General features: G+C 40.4%; 1 protein-coding gene across 2 annotated transcripts in view; it reads left to right on the forward strand.

Annotated features, from left to right (window-relative positions):
• Lrrk2 (leucine rich repeat kinase 2) overlaps positions 1–22,591 on the forward strand; it is a 141,681-nt gene that overhangs the window by 27,173 nt on the left and 91,917 nt on the right. For both annotated transcript variants that reach the window (XM_029469790.1, XM_021183253.2), the window contains exons 8-16: positions 1,095–1,214; positions 1,556–1,698; positions 1,787–1,866; positions 3,375–3,481; positions 6,343–6,472; positions 9,989–10,113; positions 13,495–13,601; positions 21,000–21,144; positions 21,674–21,813. In XM_029469790.1, coding sequence (XP_029325650.1) covers positions 1,095–1,214; positions 1,556–1,698; positions 1,787–1,866; positions 3,375–3,481; positions 6,343–6,472; positions 9,989–10,113; positions 13,495–13,601; positions 21,000–21,144; positions 21,674–21,813 — 1,097 coding nt within the window. The remainder of the gene's footprint in view (positions 1–1,094; positions 1,215–1,555; positions 1,699–1,786; positions 1,867–3,374; positions 3,482–6,342; positions 6,473–9,988; positions 10,114–13,494; positions 13,602–20,999; positions 21,145–21,673; positions 21,814–22,591) is intronic.

Consider the following 22,591-nt stretch of genomic DNA (forward strand, 5'->3'; position numbering starts at 1 on the left):
CTTTCCTGTTTGACCAATTACTTAAATGTATTAAGACTGTTAAATATGATTACAAAATCGTATCGCAACAGCCTTTCATAGATTCCGAAAGTAATTGTATAGACCTGTGTTTTCACATATAAACTTTTGATCCGTGGCTTGATCTGGAGTGGTGGTATATTGTTGTTTTCTCCACATGGTTGTGAGGGTCTGTCACTCAGTGATGTGTGTCTCATCTTGGGTCATTTATCCTATGGAGGAGAAACTCTCTGGTTTTGGGGACAGATTTCTGCATATCCCTGTGGTTATCAGAGGCTGTGGAGAGGAGGGGAAAGAGGAAGAGTCAGTCAGTGAGTGGGTACTGAGTTCTCTCTTTAAGTAGGGGTAAGAACTGTGCCACACTATTGTACACACTATTGGAGTGAGTTAGACAGGGATAATGTACTGTGTGCATCAGGTAGATGGAAGAAAGGAGTGTGGCGTTTCCACTGCCAGAAGAATAAATATGAGAAGATGCAGATAGATATTCGCTGACTTAAACGTTGTATTACATGGAAACAGTAGATAGTACCCCAGAAATGTGTACAAATTTTTGCCTTTAGTCTCAGTTGAAAATATATGTAAAAGAATTTACCTGGAATTATAATTAGAACAATAACAAAGCAACAAAGTGTTTCTCAGGAAATGGAGTGGTCACATGCTGGTCCGTATCTTTATAAGGCGAGATGTTTGCAGGTTGCATTTCAAGAAGGACACAGTTGTGTAAGAGGCTGGCCCTGAGAGCATTGTGACAACTAGGAATACTATAGTACCATGTACAGGAGATACCCAGTCATTTCTGCGTGATGATTTGAAGAGTTAGAACTGACTTAAGCAGGTAGATCTTTGGTCTTACTTAGCCAGCATAGTCTAATAAGACAGACAATGGTAGGAACCAGGGTTTCTAAAAGTCTCTTGGATTTAATGTACACCACTATGCTGTAAAGATCGATTTACTGATTTAATATGTACTCTCATGCTATTAGATAGATTTATTGATTTAAGCACTGCTACCTAAGTAAATGCATTTTAGTTTGTTTGGGTTAGAGCTTACAGAGTGTCTCACTTTACTTTAGGTAACTTTTTCAACATCCTGGTGTTGAACGAAGTGCATGTCTGTGTGGTGAAAGCGGTCCGACAGTATCCTGAGAACGCAGCCTTACAGATCTCTGCACTCAGCTGTTTAGCGCTCCTCAGTAAGTCCCCTGATGAACGAGGAACTTCTTTATCTCCTTTTAAGTGCTGAGGGTTAAAGGACCTTCTTCCAGCCAGAAAGATGCTCTTGGAGCACCAAGTGTTGGCATCTCCCTGTTCGTGTGATATATCAAGAACCAGGCAATCACTTCAGATAATCCTTCTCTAGATCACCTAGGGTGGTGGGCACCCACCTCCTCACATGACGAGACAGCAGTTATGCGTATGGAGAATATTAAAAATGGCTTCATGATTAGTGAAGGGTAGTTAGTAAAGGATATTCTATTGAGAGCATTGAAACCCAGCACTTGGTGGTTATATATACCTTTTTTTTTTTTTTAAGCTGAGACTATTTTCTTAAACCAAGATTTGGAGGAAAGAAGTGAGACTCAGGAGCAGAGTGAAGAGGAAGACCGTGAGAAGCTTTTCTGGCTGGAACCCTGCTATAAAGCCCTGATGCGCCATCGAAAGGACAAACACGTGCAGGTCGGACACACAGTTAATCACTGGCTTAAGACCAGGCTTTCTCACTGTTGCTATTTTGATATAGTTTTCTTCTTCCTTCCTGATCTAGGAGGCTGCCTGCTGGGCACTGAATAACCTCCTTATGTACCAGAACAGTTTGCATGAGAAGATCGGAGATGAAGATGGCCAGTAAGTATCTCTAGGTGTCATGATAGAAAACCCGTTTCTGTTTCAGCCAGTGCGTAGAAACTGCCATTGCTAGTTTTTCTTGTCACAATTTAGGCCTTAGCGTTGTTGTATGTTAGTGATGGGTCTATAATTTTGTCTAGTTTTCCCACAAGACAGGCTTTGAAGCTGTGGCTTTTAAGGTGTGACAGGCCTGGTGTGGTTTAGAGTGTTTTGATTCCTACCGAAATATAGACGTTTTCATTTCTACTGCGGGATTTGGCATCATGAATCATTCAATTCTCTGTGAATCCTGGGGAAATCAACCCTCAGTTTTCTGGCTGACCAGGGACAGAGGCATAGTTAATTCACTGCAGCCGAGCACATTCACAGAGCGACTGGTTCTGGGCCACCAGCCAGCTGATTACCTGTGTCAGGTTAGAAACCTCCTCTGGCAGGTCCCATCAGGCAACAGTATGGACTGCTATGTATTGCTATTTGCATAATGGCCCTCTGCTGGAAAAGAGAGACTTGAGGAAGCAGACTCTACTTAAAAACTCCCATTTGGAGAAGAGATTGTGATTCTTGAAAACTGAGATAAACCAAAAACCGAATTATCCCAAGTGAGCAACTTTTCAGGAGCTTGTGTTTGGGCAGATTCAGGCGTGCAACTTATACACAGCTTAGTTCAGAGCACACATCACCTTCAATACCCGCAGATCTCGCCAGTAAATACGTTATTAAAAGGAAAGCACATTTATTCCCTCTGTCTCTTAACTGTGCTTTGTTTCTTTTCCCCACTTAAATCCCTCCTCTTGCCATTTTCCCCTTCCCTCCTTTTATATTTTTCTTCCTGGTACCCCAAGATTATCTTCTGTTTGAGATGTGGCTCATCTGCTGATGCCTTTCTCTCATCCTGCTTTATGATTGACAACCCCTATTGTGCATTTTAGTTCTTTGTTTTGTGTACTCAGTATGTTAGTATTTGTACGGCATTTATAAGGCTTGCAAGAGTCACGGTTTGGTTGTAGGCATTGCACAATGGCATTCTTAGGCACATTTTCTAGTTGTCTATTTTCATTTACTCACAGTAAAATATAGTCCAAAACACTAAATGGAAAGCTCCAGAAATGATCAATGTATGTACTTTTCTTTGTCTCTTGCTCTGAGAAGTGAGAAGAAATCCTGTGCTGTTGTTTGGCCCATCCTTCCCCGGTTATAACTCTGTTTTTATGTCCACCCTTGTGTGATTTGCACCATAGCAACTTTGTAGCTGCCTATCCCTCCTTACATGTTTACAAAGCCATGCGTCCTCCATAAGGCTGGCAGGCTTCTGAAGAAACAGAAGTGTTAGTGTTGGACACACTTGAATCTAACCTCTGCCTAGAGCATTGTTTGGCATAAGCTTCTATTGTAAGTGGAGGTGGCACACAGTTTGGCTTCCACTGCCTGTGCTGTTAGCGTTCACAGGCAACGGGAGTGAGCATTGGGACCGGAGGCTGTGAACTGAGATGTGGTTGGCTTTTTCAAAGGTTCCCTGCGCACAGGGAAGTGATGCTGTCTATGCTGATGCACTCGTCTTCCAAAGATGTCTTCCAAGCAGCTGCACATGCTCTGTCCACTCTCTTGGAACAAAATGGTAAGGGGAATACTGTGTTTTTTAATATGGAGGAACAACGTTATGTTGTTTTCTTATAAAAAGCTATAAATTCTGAAAAATTCAGTTATGTAGATGGGGCTAGCTGAAGTGTGTATGTAGGTATATAAAGAATAAATATTATATAATAGGTGTATGTTCCTCAGGACTTCTGCTCATTTATGGCATATATGATACATACTTGCAGAAACTGGAACATTGTATCCATTCTAAATGCAGCCATGTATGATGCAAACTTACAGAAATTATAACATTGTATCTACTTTAAATGCATATTTTGCTTCCATCCTTATATTAATAAATGTATTTATTATTATTATCATTACTATTTTAATAGCTGTGTAGCTTTCCAATATATATCTATAACCTATTTTAGGAACCAGTTTCTGTTGATTGACTTTTAGCTTATATACCATGGGAATTTTTAGAGTTCTCATCAGGTCTTTTTCTCTAAAAAAGATTGCCTGCATTTTCCTGTACATACTTATTCATTCTTCTTAAATAAGTTTTACAGGAGTGCTAGTGTTTGATGAGCTATTCACTGTTTCAAAACTGGTAAAATTGTCCAGAATGAAATGTTTTATATTTACGATTTTTTGAAAATGACTTTTTATGTATAATCCCTCTAATACCTTGGGAGATCCCTGAAGCTTTAAGGTCCTGGCTCAAACTGCTTCAGATTCCTGACCCCATAAACAGGAAGTTTTGCCAGGAAAACTTGTCTGGCATCAGGCAGGGGGACTTGGCAGCTCTTATGGGATGTTTTTAGGCAGTGAAACATTAAAAAAAAAAAGGAAGATTGATCAGAGACACAATAATGTAAGCACACCAGATTTTTGTGGCAAGGCCAGGCTAGTGAGGAAGACACGCCTCCTGCAGGCTGCTCCTTCTCTCTGGTGGCATTTTAATAAAAACAGCACCTAATCAAATGTATTGCATACATGTGTGAAATTGTTAAAAAAAAAAACAAAGTTAATCGGCTAAGAGTGAATCGGGCACATCACACAGAGGCTTGGAATAACCAGGCCTTGAGTGATGACAGGGCCTGTCCCAGGGCTGAGTCATCACAGGATGTGTCCTGTAGCTATGGAGGTCTGGGCAGGGATTGCATGGCAGCCAAGGTGCATTGTGTATATCTCCCCAGAGGAGAGGAAGCTTGCTGCCAGGCAGCAATAGTGTGGTGAGGCTGTGGGTCTTAACTATGAGAAGACTCTGTTAGGTCCTGCCATCAGTTGTTAAGATTTTGTGACTTGGGGTTGCTTTCATTATGGCCTTTGTGGGACAATGACCTTGTGAGTCAGCTTGGCATCTGTTTGTAATCAGTCCCTGCCCTCCCTTCATGCTCCCCCGCCTTTGTTCCTGGCTCTCTGCTAGATGTGCTTAGATGCCCTTGCACATCCTGGGCTTCCTGGTATAACAGAGTAGTAAGATGTTCAGCGGCTTCCTTATTTAGCTTCACCACCAAATTCACATTGGGAGCAACTTGAGACAGTGACTATGAAGGCTGAAGGGATGGGAAGGTTTTTTGTTTTTGTTTTGTTTGGTTTTTTGTTTTGTTTTTTTAATCAGGATTGGGTTGGCAGAAAGGAGAACTGGGCTCTTAGACAGGAATGGTGACACAGGCCAGCAATCTCAGCACTCCAGCTAAAGCAGGAAGAATTGTATTCAGGGCCAACCTGAACTACTAAATCTCAAAGAAAAATTAAAGAGGAGGAGGAATAAGGAGGAGGATGGGATGGAGAGGGGAAAAAATGGTGTCTTGGCACCATGGCGATTTGAAGGCTCAGGCCCAAATACCTTTTGTAATAATTTCCTCATTTAGTTAAGCAGTTGAATGAATTGAGCTACCATGTACTGAGTTTGTATCATGTACTAGATTCCATACAATCTACACTCTTGTGGTATGACAGTTACATAAAAATTTTAGGCTAGTGGTGTCAAATTCTAATGGTGAAGATGAACAAGAAGACTAACTAAGGAATGTGATGCATGAGGTAGCAAGACAAAGGTCGAGCTGAGAAGCAGGGTTTGATCTTTGAACCAGAGAACATACAAGCATGAATGAGCATTCACTAAAGGTGACTACTGTAGGAGTTTGCGTTTTTGTGATTTGTCTTTGAATGCAGATAACCTTTTGCTAAAATAGAGCTGATAAAGGCAACAAACTTCTGCAAGTAGGGAAGCATGAAAATGTCCTGTATACTCTGAAGGGACTTCACGATGACTGCCCTTCTCCCTGTCATGTTTCCCATTATTGAGCAATGCCATTTCTGCATAGTTAGATCGTGATGAGATCCGTGAATAAATTATGCAGCCCACTGAGATGTACAAAGTAGTTCAGAGCATCCCAGACCAGGCCATTCCACTGGACTGTCACCAGTGAGCGATATGCCTCCACACACCTGTGGCCCTTCTCCTCAGGCCTGCCCCCGGCTCCCTTCACCAATGGAGGAATGGCTTGCATCCATGCACTGATGTCTAGCATACTTGTGCTTCCTAGCTCAATGTAAGTCGAGCCATTTTGTGAGATTCCAAGATTAGGCGATCATTTAATTTTCATCCTAACTGTGAAGGGTGCTGTTTGCATACATTGTTCTACAGAGCACTTCTTTCTTATGGGATTTAATGTATTAATCTCTCTAATACCTGTCTACTCTGTAAATTAAAAAAATTAACTGGAAACTTCAATAAAGAATTAATAAATATGAAAATCAGAGGATGTCATCTATTTGTAAGATATAGGTGACTATTAATGATCTTTAAGTGGCTAATGAAATATGTTATGTGTGTTCTTGTAATTGTGAGCTTTCATTACTGTAAGTAACTTGAAATACACCTTATAGTTAATTTCAGGAAAATCCTGCTGGCAAAAGGAGTATACCTGAATGTCTTGGAATTGATGCAGAGGCACGCCCATGAGCCTGAGGTGGCAGAGAGTGGCTGCAAGATGCTGAGTCACCTGTTTGAAGGAAGGTACTGCACATTCATGAGTGTGTGTGTGTGTGTGTGTGTGTGTATGTGTGTATGTATATACATATATGCATATATACATTTATATATACACATGCACATACATATACATACACATGTGCATATACCATATACCAAACCATATACCTATACACATACATACACACATGCATATATGTATATGTATATATGCAGGGCACTGAACCAGGTGGAATGTCATTCAAAGCTGTTGGAATGGGAAACTAAACATGGTACATGAGACCATACCTCTTGTCATCTTCCCCCTGATATTCTGGAATTATTTTATCCAAGCATTAAAAAGTGTAGCAGAGGCTGAAGAAATAGGGTGAAGGTTTGCTTCTGTGCTTTAAGCATCGTGTTACCTGGCTTAGAAATAATAAATATGCAAAAGAACTGATAGCTTTTAAGATCACTATATATGTGAATATACCAAACTATAAATATATACATTTTGTAACTATTGCTTTTCAGAATTAAAGCACTATTTATTCATTACAATGCATTGTTTATTTCTAGTCTTTCATTTAAATTAACTTTGGCTGTCTTCTTCCTCTTCTTCCTTTCCCAGTGACACTTTATTCCAAAGCACCTCATGCCAACCTTAGTGACACTGTGTGTCTGGTTTGAGGCACAAAAAAGGCCAGACATTATTACATGTGGTTGAAATGGTGAGAGGGAGCTAGAGGCTTACAAAACCTGCCGAAAATGGAAATTCAGGCAGGTGTCCCCTCCAGCCATAAATATTTAGTATATTTTCTCAATCTATTAAGCAAAAAATGTATAATAATGGTGGCATTGTTTGATATCAAATGGAAAGCAGCCATACAGGAAACAGATATGAATTTTTAAAGTCGCCTTGGGTACAGGTGCTACAGGTGAGTTCGAGCTTGTGTCTTGGCTTGTTGTCAGACTCTCTTCCTAGGGAGAAATGAACAAATATCTCCATTTGTTCTATATCTTCTAAACACTGAATCTAAAGCAGACCAAGCAGATGAGATTTACTGGGGTTACTTAAAGGACTATGGGTGAAGAGTTACTTCCGGGAGCAGAAATGACTCAAAGAGGACTGCATCGCCAAAGCCCTCCCCAGTATGGGTGACAGCTCACAAAGCTCGGAACCTAGAGCACACTGCACAGATAGGCCTCATCATCTAGGAGCCTTACCAAGTCCTACCTTTGAGAACTGACTGTTGGGAGCCCGTGTGCCTGGCTCTTGCCACCACACTCATGCCCATTCACCCTGGCCACACCAGAGTCCCCAGCACTGTTTCAATAGACACTTTGCCAGTCTCTGCGAATCCTCCAGTCCTTTCTGCTGCCCTACATAGCATCCTCTAGCTACTCAGGGGTTTTTCTAATACTGAGAATAACCTACAATAGCTCATAAGGGCTTCTGGAACAACAACAACAAACAAAGACAGGTCTCCATTTATCAACCTCAATTTCTTTTTCTTTTGAAAAATGGTCAATAAAACCTCTTTGGCAGAACCTCCCCCCTTCCCCAAACCAGGGAATTCTTTTCCACACCCAGTTCTGATTCTCACCCCATGCCAACATCTGACCTCCACCACTGCAATCCTTTTGTACCATGACTGTTTGACAGACATCTGATATATGACCAACTGACCTTCCCTTACATATTTGTCCCTCAAGTAAATTTGTCAGTTACCAGTGGTTTTGGAGTCAAGAGAGTTGGACCTTGATCTTTGGTGTATTTAAGATAGAAGGGCTGTCTGCCATGGAGGCCGAGATCTGCAAGGCCTTTACTCGTGCCTTACGTATCCTTTGGACACCATACTCTCATGTACAGTGGCCCCAAGCCCCAGAGAACAAGTCTTGAGAAGCCTCGGGATTTCTCAGGCCCTTGATCATCAGTCATCTTCCTCGATTTGCCAGAGGAGTTTAGAAACAGAATGTCAAGGGTGTTCCTCCCTGCCCCCCTCCCCCCCCCCAGCCAAGAACATTTCGCAGAAGGTAAAAATGTGACTGAGACAGGTCTGGCTGGGCCCTAGGGGCAGATAAAGAAGGCCTTCACCACATTGCTGCTGGCTGTGGGAAGTCCCAGGCACTAGCCTGAAACAGCTGATATTTGGGACTGTCACAGACAATATAGCCACCCCTGGGTCTTTATGCACGAAGATTATATATGTATATGTGTGTGTGTGTGCGTGTGCGTGTGCGTGTATTATGTAAAGGTATATATATATATATATATATATATATATATATATATGTATAATACATATATATGTGTTTGGGTGTGTGTGTGTGTATGCCTGTGTGTGTGTGTGTGTGTGTGTATGATCTAGATTATTTTCCTCTTTTTGAAATACTTTCTTTAAAAAAATAGAATGAAATGTTTATAGCTTTTTGTTGTGTTTTGGTTGTTTGTTGTTTTTGTTTTTGTTTTTTTTAAAGGTGAGCCAGGCCTCTTCAGGCAGCTGGTCTAGTCTGAGAGTCTTCTGGGAAGCTCTGCCGGTGCCGGTGTCTGTCCTTTTCAGGCCTGGGCTGCTCTGAGGGAGTCATTCAGCAGTTCTCACAGCTCATACAGGCTTGGGAGGGAGAAGCCTAGTGAATCTTGTCAGTTTCAGGGTTCCTGAAGGGTCTGAGTAGTTCATTCCCCGAGTTTAATGATCTTTCCCTTGGGGTGAGGTGCTTCTGTCTCTTCCTAGGACCTAGAGTCTTAATGAGCTTCCTCCTATGTGGAGGTTTTGTCTCAGAGGGAGCTGAATGACTTTATTGCTGATACGAGCCAGCTATCGAGTGGTTGGGCTTCGGGATTCTTCCAAAAAGAGTAAAATAGAAGAATCAGAAAATAAACTTCAGAAGCTCTGAGTTTGGGGCATAAGGATTAAATAAATTCATTTTCATGAAGGATTAGGATAGGCTTGGTGCATTTTAAGTTGTCAGTAAATCTTGCTGCTAACAATATGGTTATTACATATGAATAATGTAAGATGTGTGCACCATACCTACAGACTCATAAAGAATGGAGTTACTTGTCTTTCACACAAGTCCAGCTAAGCTGTCCTTAGGTAATATATCTCTGTCACATTTCTCCTTTCATAAATGCTGTTTTTGAAAACTCATTTGCAATATTTAACTTTCGGTTCTGATGGTGCTGGAAGTGTGTGGGCAAGTTTCAGTTGAGAAGGTACTGTGTGGAGCAAATAGCCACACTGCCTTCCAGAGCGTCATGTTTCGTCACCCGTGAAAGAAGAGAGGGTTCCATGAAGGCTCCATGTCCTGGTGTAGGGGAATTCGATGGCAGGGAGGCAGGAGTGGGTGGGTGCTTGGGTGGGGGAACACCCTCATAGAAGCAGGGGGAGGGGGATAGGATAGGGAGTTTGGGGAAGGGTTCAAATGCATTTTCTTATAGCTTTTCCTGTTAAAAATTTCATTGGCTCTGATGAACCATATTTGTTTCAGTTCAATGCTTTTACAAATAAACCAGGTTGTACTTTCTTTTTCCAATAAACAACCAATTTCTATCTCTAGTAACCCTTCTCTGGATACAATGGCAGCGGTGGTCCCTAAAATACTAACAGTGATGAAAGCCCACGGGATGTCTCTGTCAGTCCAGCTGGAGGCGCTGCGAGCTATCTTGCATTTTGTAGTGCCAGGTGAGTCACGGAACGGATCTGCACTGAGAGGCAGCCATTTAAAGGGAATTTTGCATTTTCATGACACATTGTTTTCTAGGCCAAGCTTAAAGAACCAGATTTTGACGACCGTGCACGCAGGTCTTTCTGCTAAACCCGAAATTAAGTTCATGAGGAAGAATGACGTAGATGAACTCATAAGATTATTTAGCACTTCATTTACATAAGAAATAAACACAGGGTAAAAAGCGGACCTCCTGTCCCTAAGGACTATTCATCTCCAATGCTTCTTTGCTATTTCCTTTGCCGCCAGCCATGTTAAAGTTCGAACTAATACAGAACAGCCCCTCTCTGTTGCTTCTTTTCCGTGGTTATGTTAGCACTTCTCCAGCAGAACCACATGGCTCCTCCCTCATTGACTTTAAAGGCCTCCTTCTGTCTGGCTTTCCCCAGCTATCACCTTGTTTGCCCTTCAGCTCTCTCTAACACACCTGTCCCCACGATCTTTCAGCACGTATTATTAAATGCCTCCCGTTCTGTTCTGAACACCGCAGTGCTTTACTGGGTTGAACGACACAGGGAAGGAGGGCAAAGCGGGATGTCTGGAGCTCAGTAGACAGATGAGCAGCTGATTAGCTTCACTGCAGACAAAGGTCCGGCATGTCTGAGCACACTGATGCACCTAATGTCTTCAGAGGAGCACATAGGTCAGAGAGTAGATGCCTATGACTGAAAGAGAAGTCAGACGGCAAGAACAGCATCCAGGCAGAAGGAACGGGAGCGAGCGCAGAGTGTGGGAGGAGTGAAGACAACCTGGGGAGGGTATGGTGATGAGTCTGGGAGGACAGACCACAGACCCTAAGTGCAATGCTGAGCGATTGTGATTTCACACATGGAGAGCAATTAAATTTTGTTAACGGCTCAAACATGTTCTGAAAACTTAATAATGGCCTGACTTGAATTATTTTTATTGTTTCTCATATCCTATTTACAAACACTGGAAGGAGCCCTTTTAAACTTTTTAAGAAAAATGTATCCCTCCCGGACTAATGGGATTGTAGAATTGATACGTTTCTGACGCATTCTGGGAAGAAAACTGAAGTAGTTCCATCAAAAGTAAGCATGTGTTTAACATCCTGAGGATGGTTAGAATGCTCTACTACTAAGGACTGGAGGATGGTTTTCAGCGTATTAATTTACATTCAATCTAGTAGTATTGCCTCCTTTGTGATCGAAGAAAGTGTGTTATATAAGTCTGAGTCACATTACCCATTTCTTTTAAATATTTTCATGTATACATGCATTTCCCCTTTTGATTATATCTCCACGAATTAAAAAAAAAGTTTAGATTTCTGAATAGCATATGTTTAAACCCTTATTTTTGTTTTTATAAATCTAAAATATACTCACATATACATATGTATATACACACAGATATATATGTATTTACACACACACATATGTGTGTACCATTAGGGAGTCAAGAGCTTGTTACATACAATTCTGATATCAAGCAGTAAAGTGAAAAACCTTTGAAACTATATAAAATGTACTTAATAATATGCATTAATAATTGGGACCCCTACCCTGTAGTTCTGTGTCCAAATTTGCAATCCACATCAATGGTGGAGTTATATGGGGTAATTGAGTGGGGGATCCATGTAAGACAGTTGGTTAGGAGTTGATGGCAGTCTAATGAGATGATGTAGTGAATGAGGTAGATGTAGTGAATGAGGCAGACGTAGTGGATGAGGCAGATGCAGGGAGAATAAAGATGAGAGATAAGTAGAAGATTGCCAATATTCTTTGTTGCTCATATAAAGTTCCAGCTTTTTTGAAGTCCATATTTATTCCCCATAAAATAAAAGTTTAAATAAGAGTTTAAATCATCTCATTTCCATAGTGTCTAGGTGTTTTCTCTTTCAGAATTAAGAGGATTTTCATTGTGTGACAAGTGTTTTAAAAGAAGAAACTCTTACTAATTTTATTTTTTAAACCTGATATTTGGATAAAAACAGAGACCCACCTGTGTGTTGTAAATCAATTCATCATTTCCCACTCATTACTGGAAGATCAGGCAAAATTTTTCTTAAAGTTTTATTATTAATTCTTGAATTGTGTAGATTTAGCAAAATGGAAGAACAATTTTCACCCCTCTCCCCTTAGTTTTTTTTAAGGTAAGGTCTCACTGTGTAGTCCAGGGTGGCCTTGAATTCACAGACCTCTCCCTCCAGAGTCCTGGGATTAAAGGCATGTGCCGCTATGCTGAGATTAATAAATTATTTTTGTAGTCTTCAGTGCTCAAAGTTTATTCCTACTAGGTGAATGGGTTCTTAAAGAGCAGCAAAAGCCTGCTAGCACCATGTCTGTTTGTTAATCTCTTCTATTAACCAAAACCAAAACAAAACAAAACATACTTTGAACATGTACTTATTTTGTTAAAGGTTTTCTGTGTGTGTATGTGTCCCCAAGTTTGTATAACTATAACCATATGCATACACCGCACATGGGCACATGGGCACATGGGCACATGGGCACGTGGTTGTGAACTGCCTCACATGGGACCTGGCCTCTAAGGCTGGAGCCTCTGGAAGCACAGCAAATGCTCTTAACCTCTGAGCTGTCTCTCTAGCCCTGCACGTTCTCTTTGCATGATTGTAAACTGACCCTGAAGCACTATTAATAGTTAGATGATTACTGATTTTTTTAAAACGGTGAATTTAAGGCTACACTGTACATATGTAAATAGGTATTAGTAAACACAGCATTCATTATGTGTGCACATTAATAGGCACAACATTAGCATCTGTCTCCTTTACTCCACGCAGCTGCCATTCTTCTTTGCCATATATAGAGGATGACACTAAGGTATACAGACACAGAGATCTTTGCAGACTTCAACTGATGCTACCTGACTCTACCCCATGTTGGTGTAATGGTGTCTCGCAAGCCACTGTTACCCTGAAGCACTGTCCTCAGACCCTGGAGATATGGGGAGAGGAGGTTATAGACCTGCCAGTAAAAAGTTAACGCAACTTGAAGGGCCGTTACATGGAAAGGGAATGATTCCCATTATGGGAAGCAGAGAGCAGAGATGAATGTTCAGGAACAGCAAGATGCTGATGGCAATCCGTTGCATGAGTCTGACGGTTTTACTACGGAGCGTGACTGGTTGGCAAACTCGCCTGTGGACCAGTGAGAAGCTTCGGGCATCTGTGCAGGCATAGTCACTGAAAATACAGCAGAGATATGAATGCTTTCAATGAAGATGGAAAGTTCCACAAGGGCGGGAACCTAGTCTGACCCAAATTATCCTAGCTCTTGGCAAGAGGCAGTGTGTGGAGCCTAAATGCATTTGACGAGAGTAAGTCTGTATTTGTCCGTGTTTGTTCTTGGATTTAGGACTATCGGAAGAATCCAGGGAGGACTCTCAATGCAGACCAAACGTGCTCAGAAAACAGTGTTTCAGGACTGACATCCACAAGCTGGTTCTAGCCGCTTTGAACAGGGTATGTAAAACAAGGGTTTTCTGTCTTTATACCATTAATGACACTATTCACATCTTAGGGTCTGGGGGTGGGGCTTTGAGTTTTACTTTACTTTCTTGTTGTTTACTATGATAGTTAGAAGTCATAATTAGAACTCAGGGTGATAGTAGCAACATTGGGGTGGAATATATATATATATATATATATATATATATATATATATATATATATATATAAAGAAAGACAAGAATACAACTAACTAATGCAAGTTTCTACCTTAGTTTGTTCAATCAGAATGTCAATCAATGAGCCAGGTCTAGATGTCAGGCCCGGGCTGCTGTTTTCTCCCTGGTAGGCCGTTCTTCTTTTATGACCCTATGCAAAAAGATTCAACTAGTAGAGACACACCAGACAGAACATGGCTGTCTTCTCTGATGCCTCTGTATGTTTTCATAGCTCTTCTAAGATGAATTATCATTAGGGTGACGTCAACAGAGCTATCGATAATTATGACTTGAGATTCAACTATTAGTGATCTAAGCAGGGACTAAGGAAAGTGTTTATTCAAGTGAGCCAAGGCTTTGGTCTATGAAACAGGGTGTTATACTTCAAGCTGAAGGTAACCTCTTTTGGGTCACTGACCTCCCGCTTATGCTGGGCCTGGAGAGTGGTTCACACATCACAGTGTTCAGGCATCCGTTCCATAGGTCGCTCTTTGTCTACTGTCATTTCTGGGGAATAAAGTAGACTCTCAAGTGTCTTGGCTCTGACTGTGTGCATGTGTCTGCAGGGCCACACCTGCCTCTTTGTCCAGGGAACCCAGGGAAAGAAAATCTCATTTTCTGATGAGGTGGTTGTAGGTAAAGACTTTCTGATTTGTAAAAGCTTAGAGCAAAATACTGAAAGTTCAAATTTAAGAATGTATTTTGATCCAGTATGGTGGCACCAGTCCTTAATCCAAGCACTTTCTGGGAACAGAGTCAGGAGGGTCTATGTGAGTTCAAGGCTATTCTGGTCTAAAGGGTGAGTCTCAGGACATCCAGGACTTTATAGAGAAACACTGCCTCAACAAACAAACAAATGTGTATTTAATTCTTAAATAAGAGATGGTCTAAGACATCACTCATACACACACACACACACACACACACACACACACTTATAAAGGGCACAAAAAGGTTTGTAGAAAGTGTAAAATTTAGAGGTAGGAGAAGAGTTGAACACACAAAAAGATTGATCTTCTTCATTGAAGTTTGTAAAATTAAAGCTGAGGTACCTTTATAGCCATTATAAAAAGTGCAGTAGTAATTACTTAAACTACGTAAGCAAGTATAAAATTTATATGAAACAGTCAGTTTGCATAAAGATTTGCAGGAGAACTTGGCAAGGAGAGATAAGTCATGTAGTCTAATTCCAATGGGATAACCAAATGTTTTATAAGATGTTGGAACACACACTAGTGTGACGTTGGCACTAGAGGACACGTGGCACAGCCCACATGATGCTGGCTTGAAAATTAGACACAGGCAAACTATGCAGTTGGTTCATGATATTCCTCATCACTGAAAGAAACATGGTTCATACAGGGGTTTCTGTAATCAAGCTTATGCCCAGTTATTTTGAGAAAACATAAAAGTGGAATTTTTTTGGCAAAAAATACATACCAAGACTGAATGGAAAGGTAAACAAAATGAATTTTTCTGTGTATATATGCAAATGTTCTCAACTTAATTACATATATAGATTGTAATCATACTGTGGATTCAAAAAGGAAAATATGTATTTCCAGAAAATTTGGTAACTAGCTGTGATATCTCATGCCTATAATATCAGCACTTGGGAGGCTGAGGCAGGAGAACTCTTACAAGTTTAAGGTCAACTTGGGTTACAAGTGAGTTGTAGGTCAACCTGGGCTACAGAGTAAAACAACAACAACAACAAAAATAAAACAAAACAAAACAACAAAATGGCAATACCCACTACAATTAAAATGGACATATCTGGTCAATGATTGCATTTTAATAATTCATAATATAGAACTATTTGGATGCATACATTAAAATTTTGGATAAAAATGGTCATTGTTGCATTATTTGTAATAGAAAAGCCTGCCAATAAGCTACGATTTTGCTTGGCAGAAACTTTGTACCATGGCAGGAACGTGCAACTCTTCAAATGTATGGAGACCTTGGATTAGTATTTTGACAGATAATAGTTTGGAATAATGATTAATTTTAACAAGGAGTTGAAGACAGAGGTTACATTTATGAGTTCTGGACTGAACAGTCAACTGGGAAGTGTTACATCTTAAGAACGTACTATCAGGAACTCTGACCTGCATTGCTTGCCAGCAAAGGTTTTGTCTGTAGCAGTCATTACACAAGTGCTGGTGATGAGCAGGGCCCCGTCCCATTTGGCCTGAAATGCATATGCATTGTAGGCAAGAATTGAACCTATTGTTCTGTAGCCTATGAAATTTGAGGAGTTTTACTGCAACTTAATTTAATCTGTGCTGATAACATAGTGGCCATTGATAGATGACAAACAACGTGCTATACTATTTCCAAATTTGCTAATTCTGTGTGGAGGTTCAAAGGCGGTAAGATGGCATTTTAAATGTACTGATAGGTCAAAATCACAGATTTTCCATAAGCATGATATTTTCCGGTCTGTCAGTTTCTTCTTCCATTTCTTGTTTATATTCTATGGGTAAGTCTCGCTGGAATTGGTATTTTCGCTGTTCCCATATCTTCTCCCTTCTATGTCTTAATTTCTGTAGACTATACACTTTGTTCTGTTTCTTTCACTGTGCAAGACTTTCTGGTCTGAATCCGACTCTACTCATCATGCTCCAGTTAACCCTTGGAGTTTAGATAGCAAGCAGATAGAGTGAACAGTTTGCCACACTGGTGCCTGGCCCACAGGGTGAACTCACTAACTGTTGGCACTGTCACCATCAGATATTAAAGTGCCTTTGGCTACAAAGGCCTAGGGACAGGAGCAGTCACTTCTATATACTCTCTACTTGTTTTCCTGTCGACCTTGGTGCAATAATTTAATTCTGCATTGAAAGACCATGTAATGTTTGCAGTTAGCTTTAGACCCGTGCTTTCCAAATTTTATTTTAATTTTATTCTGTCAGTTCTCTCAGTTCTCACTGTTCTCCTCAAGTCCTTTGTTTTAGATTTAATTCATCACTCATCTTTCTACAGAACTTTTCTTAAAGTTACATTCCCTAATATTTTGTATTATGATCTTTAGTTTGTAAGTTTATTGTGAACTCTTAAAATGTATGACTTACTTGCAAGTTCTCTAAAAGAACTTAAAGGTTATAGATGGTAGATAAGAGGGTGTTTCTAATTAATGTCTATTGGTATCCTTCCAGTGATACATCCAAAGCTTACACTTGGATATTATTTGCTAGGTGGGAACTAATAAGTCTTGATTCATATTGAACAGTGATGCAATAAAGACAGTTTTTAAGATGCAATATTAGGTAAATGAATGCAAGCCCACAATATCATACATAGATTATGTGTATATGTATATATATATATGTATATGTATATATATGTATGTATATACACACATATATATACATACACACATACATACATATATACACACATACACACACATATATATACATATATGTATACACATATATACACATATATGTATACACATATATACACATATATGTATAAGTGTGATGTATTATAATCATATTATATATAATTACTTCTTTTCAAATTTATTTGAGTGTTTGAAGCACTATACTCTTATTTTTAGTTGTCTAGATGCTGTCACTTTAGGTGTTGTCACTTGTGATCACACAAGAGCAATGCTGTTGTTATGTAGACAGTCATAGACTTCCTGTTACAACTTCTTAATCAGTTGCTAAGTTAGACGTGTAAAGGTTAGAGGTTAAGGGAAGTCAATACTAGAAGAACCAATAAATAAGTAAAAATTTGGTAGAGGTGAAGGTATTAAACATGAGGGCTGAGGACATGCCAACGACAGTGAAGGCACCTGTCACCCAGTCCATGATGATCTTGGTGCAATCTCTGGAACGGAGCTAGTAGGAGGAGAGTACACACTAACCCAAGTGGTGCTCTGACCTCTGTGTGGGAGGTATGCACCCATACACATACACAAGTGCACTCCTGCATGTGCGTGCACATAAATAAACAACGCAATAATTTTAAAAAGATATTAAATGTAAGGAGACTCACATTATACCTGGCTTATGATCCATTCTTTAGTTTAGAAGCAGAACTGAATACATGGCTCGTGAAGTTCCGCATCAAAGGAAATTTCAGGTTTCCTGACTTGAAAATATCAAGTATTTCAAGACAAAGACAGCAGAATGGAAAAGCCACTGCAAGTCTACTCTTCTCCTTAAACATGATTTTTACATTATCTGCTCGGAAGTGTGTACCTCACTTTTTTCACGGATGCTTAGAGATATATAGTGTGTCTATGCCATTAGATTTGTGATAATTAAATGCTAGTATACATAAATTTATTTCTCTACTTTTTTTACTTAATTACTTCTTATTTAAAATTTTAATATAACATATAATTTAAAATTATTTCTTGAGATTAACATAATTACATCATTTTTCCTTCTTTTCCTCCTTCCAGATCTTTCTGTATACCTCTCTTTTTTTGATTCCAGATTCATGACCCCCTTTAAAATTAATTGTTACTAAATGCATATGTATACATACATATATATTCCTACCTAGAGCCTGATCTGTCTCTATGATGTTCTTTGCATGTTTTCAGGGTTGATCCTGTGGAGTGGATAACCATTTGGTAGGCTCTTCCCTGGGGAAGACCACCTCTCCAGCTTTTAGCGTTTCTCAGTCATTTGCAAAATTTTTTTTTTTTTTTTTTTTTTGTTTTTCGGGAAAGGGTTTCTCTGTATAGCCCTGGCTGTCCTGGAACTCACTTTGTAGACCAGGCTGGCCTTGAACTCAGAAATCCACCTGCCTCTGCCTCCCATATTTGCAAAATTCTTAGAGGCAAGTGCCTGCAGTCTTGTCCATCCATGAGGTGGCTGCCCCTGTGTGCTGCAGCTGTGCTAACGCAGTGATCTCACCTGCGAAGAGAGCTTAAAGAAAGGACTTTTGTGTAGTTTGGAGTTGCAGGAAGTGGTGAAGAACACGGGCAAATGAATGGCTTTAAAGTTTGAGCGTGGTATAGAAATCAAGGAGTGGGAAGGGAGCAATTAAGTGGTTAGGGAACTTTTTGTCTTTGAGTGCTTTTAATTCCGAGTCGTTAAGAGAGAAGTCTGATTATATAAAATTAAAGGGTAGCAAGAATATGGAGGTAGTAGGTGTAGACGTTCCTATTAATAAATTCAGAAGGGAAGGAAAGAGGACACTTTGCTTTGCCTCAGCTCCTGTCTTCTTTCTGATGAGAATTTCAGCCTGGTTCTCACTGTCAGTCTGTGTTGATTGCTTGGAGAGATGCTAATAGTGCGGCATCATGAGGGCTGTGTTAGAGAATTGGATACTGAGATGACACCAAAAATCTTTCCACCTTCACATGGTGAGACCATGTTCCTATATCTGCAGAAATCCCTTACCACTTCTGAGTTGATATTACTCAGCTCTTTATTCGTGATCTTCAGATTCACAGAATGTAACACATATCTACTTGACTGCAAAATAATTCAGAATTATTATTCAGGGAATTAGATGCTAATAGTGTTGACAAACAGAGTTCCCAAGAAGGGGAAGATAAGAGCGTCTCAATTAAATGATACAGGACATAATGACAAACTGAAAAGCTAGAGACGAAGGACAAGGCACAGGGAAAGAGGCTAATGACATCCCCAGACGCTGTGAGGAACCAAATGCTAAGTCACCGAGCTGATGGAGGAGTAGATGATAGACAAACCAAGGCTGGAGGTAGGGAGTGTGGGCATGTAGGGCATGTAGGTTCATCAAAGCTTGTGATCTGGCTTGACGTTATCTCAGCATTGTCCTGTAGCAGTGTGTGTGGGGGCGGGGGGTGAGATTTGGGAAGGTAGATACCCTGAAGTAAGTGTTTGCATGATGTGTTTGTGTGAAATTATTCCCGAAAGTCGTTGTGGTAATCTTTGAAAGAAATACTGTTAAGTTGACGGTCACATTGTTGTAGAGGTTAGAGAGTCTGGTGCAAGTGTGTGTGTGTGTGTGTGCGTGTGTGTATATGTGCATATATGTGTGTATTTGTGTATATGTATATATGTGTATATGTGTCTGTATGTGTGTATCTTATATGTATACACACACACATACACACACATATGTATATATGCACCAGTGCGATTGAAAGAGGAAGTGTAGGGATGTGGTTGTCAGTGTGTGTGCTGCCTATTTCTTCTCAAAGAAGAGCTTGTCCTTTAAAAAAGAACACCAGTATATCCATGCATCTCAAATTACTAGAGGAAACCCGGATTAAAGAAAAAAAAATATGATAATTAGAATCTAGGTCTCTAAGACATTCCAGACCTATGAGCTGTGTGTTTTAAGCTTATCTGCCCATCTTTGAAGCTCAGAAAAAAATATTACTTGACACACTTTGAAGGGAAGATGTGAAATCAAGCCCACAAGACACTTGGGGTCAAGCTCACTTGGAGTTTCCTGGAGTGAGAGAGGCAGCACTGCAAACTGGGGAAGTTCGTTGATGGCTTTGCAACAAAATATCCCTGGTTTGGTTTCATTTCTTACTCTTTTTTTTTTTTTAAATTTTCCATGTTGGGAAATTTCTACATTTTAAAATACCTTTTATTGCGTCTTTGTGAATTTCCCAACATGCAACCCAACCCCACTCATTTCCTCTTCCCTTGTCCATGCCTTCCACCTTTGCAGCTTCCCCCACAACAAAGGGGAAAGCACTCACTGTGGAAACTATAGTGTCCCACAGTGTATGTACCCTTAGTGTGGAAGAGCTGGCCCCGCCTCTGCTTGGCGGTGACACAGACAAGGCAGAGAAACCGCCTTCCCTCTCCTTGTCCCTTGCCATCTATGGCAAGCAAGAGAGCTGGTCGCAAGGACATGAGAGTGGGAGGACTGACCATGTCCCTAACAGCTGCAACATCTGAGAGAGCTGGCTCTGTCCCTTCCTTGCCTGGACAGCAGGGTATAGCTGGCCTTGGTAGCAGAGATTTCTGGTGAACTGGCCCGAAGGGCATGAGAATGGGAGAGCCAGTAGGCTGACTAGCTCCGATATCTCTTAGGCTCAATCCAGGGCTTTGAATTGGATCAAACCTAGGGATTTTCATGGTAGTCAATTATTGTACTGTCTAAGCTGCATCCCCAGACATTGAATTATGTTTTACTATTCTGTAACTGGTTTTAATGGAGGCATGTATTCAAACTTTACTTATAACAGTAAATATTCTTAAACTTCTTTTGATTTTAGTTCATTGGGAATCCTGGGATTCAGAAATGTGGATTGAAAGTAATCTCTTCTCTCGCGCACCTTCCTGATGCCATAGAGACATTGTCCCTGCAAGGAGCAGTTGACTCAGTCCTCCACACTTTACAGATGTATCCAGATGACCAAGGTTGGTACAGATAGAGCTTGGAACCACTGCTTATTGTCTTAGTCAGGGTTTCTATTCCTGCACAAAACATCAGGACCAAGAAACAAGTTGGAGAGAAAAGGGTTTATTCAGCTTATACTTCCACATTGATGGTCATCACCAAAAGAAGTCAGGACAGGAACCCACACAGGGCAGGAACCTGGAGGCAGGAGCTAATGCAGAGGCCATGGAGGGATGTTACTTACTAACTCGCTTCCCCTGGCTTGCTCAGCTAGCTTTCTTATAGAACCCAGGACCACCAGCCTAGAGATGGTTATCACCCACAATGCCCCACTCCCTCCCCCTTATCCCAAATTGTGAAAATGTCATACAGCTGGATTTCATGGAGGCATTTCCTCAAAGGAGGCTCCTTTCTCTGTGATAACTCCAACTTGTGTCAAGTTGACACACAGAACCAGCCAGTACACAATTTACTGGATTTGTTTTTTATTCCTTCCTTCCGCTTTAAGGTTAAAAGAATAACCACTGTTAATTTTCTCCTTTATTTTAGAAATTCAGTGTCTGGGCTTACACCTTATGGGATGCCTGATGACAAAGAAGAATTTCTGCATAGGGACAGGGCACCTCCTGGCAAAAATTCTGGTTTCCACTTTGCAGCGCTTTAAAGATGTTGCTGAGGTGCAGACTACAGTAAGTACACTCGAGAGACCTGAGAGCTTACACAGTCTCCCGCTTGTATTCTCACAACTCCCGTTGTGCGCCAACAAGATATTCTAGTTCATTAAAATCATCTATCATTTTGTAGTATTTTAATTATAGAAGGTTTAGAAAATTGCACTGACTATAAAGATCCAGTGTTCATTATTAGATCTGAAAAATCAGTGTGTTTGCTTGCCTTCTGTCCTTCCCACAAAAGTGCTAAAGACATTCCAGTAGCTGATTTTTTTTTTTGGTTTGTACTCAGATTTGGGGCAAATAAAAGTTATTATTATTCTAAAGATGGGGGTCTTCTGTGGCTTCTCCTGGACTGCTTTTGCCTCTAGTGATTTTTGCCTCCTGATGTTTTCTTCCTAAAATAAAGATTTTGTTTATTTCACCAAGCCTTATTGAAAGCAGATGTATAATAATTGTCTTTATGAGGACTGTAAGATGGTATAAGGTTGATTCAGCAGAGAATAAGAAAAACTGTGTAGATGTACATAGCTCTGGCTATTCTGGAAGCTGAGGAAGGAAAATTACTTCAGCCCAGGGGTTTGAGGCTTGTAAGTCATGAGACTGCTGTCCTCTACAGAAATTAAATGCCTCATTTCTTTTGTGAATGTTAGCCAAATGAATTGTTCAAAACTTCGGTAATGGTTTTGGAGTTTTGATAATCAAGTTTGTATCTTTAACGAACCCCATGCATTTTTTTCTTAACTGTCAAAATTGTCTATACCAAGTTAACCAATAAAAATACCTAGGCCATAAC

The sequence above is a fragment of the Mus caroli genome, chromosome 15, assembly GCF_900094665.2.
Source record: "Mus caroli chromosome 15, CAROLI_EIJ_v1.1, whole genome shotgun sequence".
In the NCBI taxonomy this organism is placed as follows: Eukaryota; Metazoa; Chordata; class Mammalia; order Rodentia; family Muridae; genus Mus; species Mus caroli.